Source organism: Cuculus canorus, chromosome 10, assembly GCF_017976375.1.
Source record: "Cuculus canorus isolate bCucCan1 chromosome 10, bCucCan1.pri, whole genome shotgun sequence".
NCBI classification, from domain to species: domain Eukaryota; kingdom Metazoa; phylum Chordata; class Aves; order Cuculiformes; family Cuculidae; genus Cuculus; species Cuculus canorus.
This window is the reverse complement of record NC_071410.1, coordinates 6,560,040-6,567,924: the sequence shown is the minus strand read 5'-3', so window position 1 is coordinate 6,567,924 and position 7,885 is coordinate 6,560,040. Positions and strand designations below refer to the sequence as shown.

The 7,885-nt window shown below is 57.0% G+C and overlaps 1 protein-coding gene across 3 annotated transcripts; it reads right to left on the bottom strand.

Annotated features, from left to right (window-relative positions):
• Nucleotides 1-573: 573 nt before the first annotated feature.
• ARL13A (ADP ribosylation factor like GTPase 13A) lies at nucleotides 574-6,426 on the bottom strand. Of its 3 annotated transcripts, none has more exons than XM_054075602.1 (9): nucleotides 6,302-6,426; nucleotides 5,862-5,961; nucleotides 4,721-4,791; nucleotides 4,041-4,284; nucleotides 3,473-3,578; nucleotides 3,253-3,398; nucleotides 3,076-3,160; nucleotides 2,221-2,843; nucleotides 574-1,903 (listed from the first exon to the last, which is right to left on the bottom strand). In XM_054075602.1, exons 1-8 carry the CDS (start codon nucleotides 6,408-6,410, stop codon nucleotides 2,478-2,480), a joined length of 1,227 nt encoding a protein of 408 aa, XP_053931577.1. In that variant the 5' UTR covers nucleotides 6,411-6,426; the 3' UTR covers nucleotides 574-1,903; nucleotides 2,221-2,477. The 3 variants fall into 3 exon arrangements, with proteins under 3 accessions (XP_053931577.1, XP_053931578.1, XP_053931579.1); XM_054075603.1 differs by lacking the exon at nucleotides 6,302-6,426 and adding an exon at nucleotides 6,218-6,270; XM_054075604.1 differs by lacking the exon at nucleotides 6,302-6,426 and adding an exon at nucleotides 6,042-6,211.
• Nucleotides 6,427-7,885: the final 1,459 nt, after the last annotated feature.

The following is a 7,885-nucleotide window of genomic DNA, read 5'->3' as shown; positions in this document are numbered from 1 at the left end:
CTGCCCAGCAGTGCCAGCTGGGCCAGTTCCAACTTTGGATTTGTCTTGCTGGGCGTCTTCTCTAACTCTGGGTGTCACACAGGGCACGCCGTCCCCACATGTGTCTGCGGTGCCCATGTCGAGGAGCTGCAGTGCCAGGAGCCGCGGGCAGCACCAGAGGGAGCTTGCTGCCGGACGCTCCCAAACCCTCTCAGCCCCCACACTGCACAGGATTTTGGAGCGAGCCTGGCCATGGGCTGGTTTGGTGTGCCAGTTGTTTGGGAAGGCTTGGCCTCCTCCCAGACCTGGTGGGTGTGCAAGAAGCGGCTGTTAGAAAGGATGTCACCTCAGCATTCGTTTGGCAGAGAGAAACTTTCTTATTTCTCTCTCCGTGGCTCTGCAGAGATCTGTGACTGTGGCAGCAGGAGCTCAGCCAGCAGCCCACGTTGGACCTGTGGGGGCACTCACAGTCTGACCCACCCCTGGAGAAGGGATCCAGGGACTCCCCGCTTTGCCCTGCACATCACTCACAGCCCGGGCTCCACAGGGAGCTCCCCAAGACGGAGACAAGGGTTTACCAAAAGTGCTGTATTAATTTCTGCTTTTGTTATTTGCAAGTTCTTTACAATTAATCCCTATAGTCACAGACAATTGAATCTGACAGAGTTACACAGAACTTTACAGCAGACTGCAAGGCAGAGTAGCCAGAGTTTCTCTTCTTTGCCATGTTCAGCCCTGTTGAGGGAAGGGCTTTACCAGTTTTCCTTCCCTTGGACTGTGAAGGAATTGCCTGTTAATCAGTAACGAGGGCAGGAGAGGTGACTCACGCTCTGCTGCTGAGCACAACTGAAATCCCAACACTGTCACACCGGTGGAGGGAAAACTGCTGCACTCCTGGCTTCACGTGAAGTATTTCCAGGGCTGATGGCTGGTTTTCCTCCATGTGTACTTCCAGCCGGAGCCAGGGAGCACAAGCCCTCCAGGACGGCTTTGCAACAGCTGTTCTCTGCCAGACATGGTGTGTGTCATGGATGGGTTGTGTTGGGATGTGGATGCTGGTTACTCTCCTGTCTCAGAGCTGAGCTCAGCACAGCTCAGAAGCTGCCCTGGGCTGTAGGTGCCAGGCTGTCAGCAACACAGGAGCATTTTGCGTTACTTATAGGTCAGCACTGCCTGTGCTGGGAGGATGGCAGTGTCAGGAGGAATGCTCCCTTCTTGGGAAGGAGCCTCCAATGGCCTCAACCACAAGCCATCTGCCTTTGAACTGTGCAAGCCTTCACTGACAAGCTGCAAGGATGCACAGACAACATGGGCATCACCCTCCTCCACTGGGTGTGAGAGAGCCCCTGACAGCCCTGCAAGATGTGGCTGGGGGCCAGGTCAAACTCTTCTGCAGGCACCCCTGACTGCCTTCCCACCTTCAGCAGCATGAAATTAGACTTGTCTGGGCAGCAGACAAGGACTGACTGAGAGGCCAAGCCAGGCTGTGACCTTTTTTCCCCTGGAATATTTGCTCTGATCTTCCTCTTTTCCACCGGCTTAGCTGAGTTCAGGCTGAGTCTTCCATGGAATACTAACACAGGGTCAGCAAGTGTCCAGCTGTTCCCTTTTCAGATAGGTTTGTGCCTGGCTGCTAGAATAACATCTTAGAAAGGCACTTTTGCTTCACTCCTGTGGATCCCTGGTTTTCAAGCTGTGCAGAGGACTATGATGCTGTTCATGCCCCAAAACCCATTGCCCAGGATGCTGGCCAAGCACCTCAGAAGCCCTACACAAGTGTGGGTCCCACTGTTGCTGCAGTTTGGAGTCCTCTGGGATGTCACATTCCCTGGGATGTGCCTTCCTGCTCAAGGGACAATGGCAGACTGCTGCTTCCTCTGCTCCTGCCTCATCTTCAGAGCCAGCATCGCCCGACGGTACAAGTCTGGGGAGGAAGGAAAGTGACCAGACACTAATACACGGTCCAACCTCCAGGGTCCAGGCTGGCAGGCTGAGCTGAGCGAGGGCTGCAAGGACATCCCAGGCTCCAGCACAGTGCACTCGTGTGGCCTCCCTGCAGCCTACCCAAAGGCAGAGGCAGAAGCACCTGCCTGCCCAACAGCCCACACTGCTCTGCAGCAGCACTTGCTTGTGCCCGTATCCCCACACCCAGCACCCCACGGCCAAGGGCTCTTGCACAGTTGCCAGCAGGCCAGACCCTCCCAGTGCTTTTCAGCAAAATCTGTCCTGGGAAATACCAACCAAAAGTGCTTGAGACCTCCTCACGCTGCTGCTCCATGGCAGGATCCTGCGACTTGATTTTATTCTTGATTTTCTTCTTCTTCTTCTTTTTCATGCCCTGCACTAGATGGAGAAATACGAAATTTCAGGCACCACATCTGAGTGAGTATGAGTTTGTCACCAAAGCAGATGAGAGGACTGGCGGATCCACAGTCTTCCATCACCTCCATGCAACAACCCTTGCAGAGATGCTTAGAGGTGCCTCTCTTCCTCCCTGGTCAGATTCCCATGACCCTGCTCAGCTGATCTGAAAGCAAAGCTAACGGAGACGGCAGAGACCAGTAGCCCAGCGTGCTGCCACCTTGCTGGGTCCCAAACCACCCTATAGGGTGTGTCTGGGGGTCCTGGTGCCAGTAGTGCCCGTAACACCAACTCTTACCTGGGTGCGGGGTAGCCATCACAGTGAGTGTGGGTTCTTCCTGTCCCACCCGGTTGGGAGGCAGCAGCCCCCCGGCAGCCCCAGCACGGCTGTCACCCACTCCTCCTGGTCCCTCTGGCTCCTCAACTGGGCTTGGCTGTCCCGAGCTCTTCTTCCTCACCTTCACCTTTCTCTTCCTCCTGCCAGGGCCTTTCGTGGTCTCCTCCTGGGCAGGGTAAAGGGGATGAGGGGAAGGAGTTGGAGCCCCCCTTCCATCCCATCCCATCATACAATCATAGAATAACTAAGTTGGAAAAGACCTTTGAGATCACATGGGGTTGTTTTGCCCCAAGTGCAGGACCTGGCAATTGGCCTCATTAAACCTCATCCTGTTGGTCTCAGCCCACCGATTCACCCCATCCCATCCCATCCCATCCCACCCCGGGTGGCTCACTCACCACAGGGAGGAGGTGGCGGATGGGCCGGTGCTCCCCCGTCTTCGCTGCTCCATCTCGAGTATCCTCCCCGGGCGGCAGTGGGTCCCTGGCGGTGCAAGTGTGTGGTGAGGGATAGGGGTGAGCATCCAAGAGAGGGAATGGGAAGGGAGGCACACACGGATGGAGCCTCGCACCCACCTGCGTGTGGGTGGTCGTGCGCGGGCTACCCTAGCACTGGGCGGTGGGAGCGGTGTGGCAGGGATGGCACGGAGGAGCCAGCGGAGCCCCTGCAAGGTGGTACGGGCTGGACCAATGGGGTGGTCCCTCCTGGCCGCGCAGGGCTCCTGTGGGCAGATGGGCAAGGGGTCAGTGCCGGTGAGGTGCACGGAGCAGGAAACAGGAAAGCCCCTGCACTCACAATGCGGCAAGGCGAGCAGTTCTCATTGACCAGGCGCTCCAAGCACAGGCGCTCGATCAGCTCACAGGGCAGCAGGGCAGCTGTCGCGTCTTGCTTGTTGGCCAGCCTGGGGCATGAGGAGAGTGGAGCACGGCCATCAACTCCACCTCTGGGCTCCTCACCACATGATGGTGGGGGAGGCTGGGTGCTTTGACCTGATTTGGCTTAGGTGAAGCATTGCCCCTGCCTGCACACAGCGCTGCAGCCCCTTCCTCAGCCTTTCTCCAGGTATGCTACTAGCTCCTGAGCACCAACAAGGTCCCTATGTCCCAACACCCTGGGTGGTTTGTCCTGGTTCAGCTTTGATTAGGCAAAACATTGCCCCTGCCCGTAAGCAGCGCTGGAGCCCCTTCCTCAGCCCCACTCCAAGGATGCTCCCAACTCCTGAGCACTACTGGCATCCTAATGTCCCAGCAACCTGGGCACCACATCCACAGCAGCCCAGCCACGCTCCCCACAACCCCAGCAACAGGTTTCTGCTCCCTCCACCCCAAACCCTACAGGTCACATCCTGAAGACTTGGCCTTACAGTAAGAGAGGCTTCCCGGAGACGTCAGGATGACTCAGGACACGGCTCAGGACCTTGCGGACCTCTTCCATCCGTGCCAGGTCACTGGAGTCCAAGACGAAGAGGAGCCCATGGGCCGCGCTGTAGTGACTGCGCCAGGTGCTGCGGGAGCGCTGGCCCCCAGGAAGGTCCACCAGCGTCACCTCGAACCTGTCCACCCGCAGGCGGGTCTGGCCGGGCTGCACCGCGGGCAGCACCTCGCCAGCTAGCGTTGTGTGTGAGGAGAGGGCAGAGAGCTGGCACAGAGAGCCCTGGAGCATCCCTGCAGCGTGTGCCTCCTCCTCTCCCAGCCACATCCCCGCTCCCACTGCTGCCCAGGGCACAGGCAGTGCCCTGCCCGCTTCCCACAGCATAGCAGCTGTATTTCAAGGGTCTTGGTCCTTCAAGGCTTGGATGATTGTTTGCAAAGAACCATAATAAGGAAACCCAGGAAAGCTGTTGGATGCCCCATCCCTGGAGGATGGGGCCTTGGGCAGCCTGATCTAGTGGGACGTGTCCCTGCCCATGGCAGGGGAGGGGGAACTAGATGATCTTTCCAACTCAAGGTCCCTTCCAACCCGAACTATTCTACAATTCTATGATTCTATCATAAAGCTACTGCCTCTAGCCAAAGCAGGCTCTGGGGCTGTCCTGTTGCTCACCTCTCTCTATGTCCATGATGACGGAAGTTTTCCCCGCATTGTCCAGCCCCACGACAAGGAGGGTCACCTTCCTGCAGAGCAACAACAGTGGGTGAGCATCCCAGAGAAAGGCTGTGCTCCCTGTGGAGCGGTGACCACTGCTGGTCCCAGGGCTCCCAGGCAAGGGACCCTGTGCATGGCAGCTGCACTTCAGCCAGGAGAGGGATAGGACAATGGCACAGGCTCTGGCTGAGCTGAGAGCGAAGGCAGAGACAGTCGTGATTGCCTGGGAGAGAGTGAGGGCAAGCACAGATGCCTGGAGCTGTCCTGGCACTGTGGGACAGTCACACTGCAGAGCCTTCAACATGCTTCCTACGGCAAGGATTTCTTTTCACATCATATAGGATTAAGCAATGATATGCAAAAGCCAAAAAGGTTGTTCCTCATACGCAAACAGGTAGTGGTTGCTCTCAGTGTCCTTCCTGGTCAGTGAGTTATGAGGATACGCAGCTAGGGAGAGGTAGCAAGGACACTTTACAAGCTTCTGCCTAGACACAGGAAGTTTTTCTGTTGCTAAACAGTCCTCTTTGGTCTCCAGTGACGTGCTTCAGCAGAGTGACATTCAGAAACTTCCCCTTGTGGTTGATAATCTACAGTAGTCATTCACAGTGTTTTCTTCCCTCAACAATACAGACCACACTGCATGGCGGTGCAGTTCCACCCCTGGCATTACGGCAATGTGTCTTTGCTCGTAGGAGAGGACCATAAACCCATAAACCCCCTCATGGCCACAATATTTTCCCTGGGCAGGTGCAGTGCCAACCCAATGGGATCAGCCCGGGTCTCCTAACACAGGCAAACACAGCAGGCATTTCAGTTCATACTCTCCAGCATTCTTGGGGTGCTGCTGACTTTGCACAGGAGGAACCCTGCTGGGATTGTTCCAGCATGCACACCCCTGCTCACCCTTCTCCCCTGCCTGCCCAGCTCCTGCCAGCTGTTGGGACAGCGAGAACATGCGTGCCTTGCTCTGCATTTTAGGGGTGGTCCCTGCAACGGGTACCACTCTCACAGTGTTTCCGCAATGGTGTCCGCCCCAAGAAACATGCAGGTAAAGGTTATAGCACCCAGGGAGCCCCAAGGAACAGGCATGGCGACCTACCTGATGGGCTCCTGTATGGCCTGCAACCACGACCAGCAGTGAGAGAAGAGGTGGAACATGCTTGGCAGCCCGGTATGGAGGAATGGCCTCTCTTCAGGACCTATGAAGAGAGCAGCTTGGCATGTCCCCATGCTTCATTCTCCTACCTGTCCTTTCTCCCCACGGTGGGAAGCATCTCACCTGTGATGCCACATCACATGCCCAAGCACTGCTACCTCCAGCCTGGTGCGCACAAGCCAAGCTGGGGTGCAAAAGCCAGTCCCTGGGCAATATCCTGGCCAGGCACAACCCCCCTGGACTGCACCCTGCCCTCTCAGCCCCTTCTTTCATCACCGAAGCACCAGTCAGCCTCTCACCTTCTTGTCCTCGTCTTGCAGCCCCTTCTCACATCCCCTTTGCGTAGCAGCTGCTTAAATCTAATCTGGATTTAAAATACTTACTCCTCACAGCCTTCTTAATCCTGGTGGGTCGGCCTGGGCCGGTGGCCGCTGGGACATGGAGTGCCACGGGGCAACCCGCCGTGCTGGGTGGCACGACACAGCACTGCATTACCCACCCGGCTGCACCCGCGCAGCACCAGGCAACCTCATGCCTCCATTGCTGGCTTAAATGGCTTGCGATGGGGTCATCGCCTGACACCCCACGTGGTGCTTGCAGCTAAATTAGTGTCTCCTCTATGAATGGTGGCCCTGGCTTCTTGCTGTGTAATTCCTGCATAGATATTTCTTTGCAGCCCCTGGAAGGTGCAGCCCTTGCACAATGTGCCTGCTCTGCTGCCCACCCATAGGTCCCCTCTGCGCCAGGCTGCGGGACATCACTGCTCACTGCTGATATTTTATGCCCCCTGAGGCACCTCCTGAGCAGAAGCAGGTCCTGTGCCACTGGGAAGAAAAATACTAACCAGCCCGAGCACGCACCTGGCTGGAAGCAGGGAGGTGGTGGGGACTGTTGTACGGCAGGGCAGGAAGCAGAGCCAGCAAAGCCTCAACTCTGTGATCTGCAACTCTGAAGCTCTTATCTTGCTCCTCGTGTTTCCTGCTGCTTCCCTCAGCCGGGGCTGCCCTCCCCGGCATGCAACCGCTGTTCTGTGTGGAGGACACAAGGCTGCAAGGGTCTGTCCGAGTTGCGGCTTTTGATGGGGGGGAGTGGAGCCCAGAGGGATAAGGACATGAGATCCTTCAAAAGCCACACCAGAGAACAAACGGGGATCCTGCTGGCTCAAATCCATCTGTGCTCAATCACCATATGCCAGCAGCACTACCTTGACCAGGCAAGCCCCAGCCATAGGCCAAGACACTACCGGGTGTCCTACATCTCTGGAATGGCCATGTGGAGTGCAAGTTCAGATTGGGCACAGCCCCTCACTCCAGCCCAGGAAACCTGGCACCCGCCCTTGGGTGGGACCTTCCCTGATGCTATGCCATGGTCAAGGAGCCACACATGGTTAATGATTAATGGAGGAAGTTTCCATACTGATATCATGGCCGCATGCAACGATATTTGGTGTGGCTGTTTACTCTCGCACTTCTGACGACACGGCAGGACTGCGCCCCAACTGCCTTAACATAGCCCAGGGACGGAGCTCTGTCCCCAGCCTGATGGCCTCTCCTGGTTGCTCCTCTGCCCAAGCGGTGCTGTGCCTGTGCCAGCAGCCTGCCAGGACCAGTAGCAGTTTGCAGGCAGCTTAGAGCTGGGAAGGCTTTTGCAAAATTAGCTGTAGTGGGGCTGAAATTACCCTCTGGGAGCAGCAGTACCTGTCTCTGTGCTGAAGGGTGGCACTGCCAAGGGACACTGGGCATGGGACAGGAAGAGACATGACCACGGGCACTACAAACAGGCAGCCCTGGACACAGCAGCACAGCCTCGCTGAGGAGCAGAGAGTGCCACTCTCCCTCCGGCACCAATTCTCCGAGCACTTGAGGCCCCACTGCTTTTAACACAAGTGTCCAAAGTCCCTGATCAGTCCAGCACCAGGGATCGGGAAACCCCCCAGGTTCCTGAGGCAGCTCCGGGTTCCCCCTCCC

Excerpts from the sequence above, each read along its gene's own strand:
- ARL13A (XM_054075602.1), bottom strand. The coding sequence starts at position 6,410 with ATGCAGTGCTGTGTCGTGCCACCCAGCACGGCGGGTTGCCCCGTGGCA. Across the intron at positions 3,579-4,040 it reads TCCGGGAAGCCTCTCTTACT|GCTGGCCAACAAGCAAGACG; the intron begins GTAAGGCCAAGT and ends CTCATGCCCCAG. Across the intron at positions 3,399-3,472 it reads ACTGCTCGCCTTGCCGCATT|GAGCCCTGCGCGGCCAGGAG; the intron begins GTGAGTGCAGGG and ends ATCTGCCCACAG.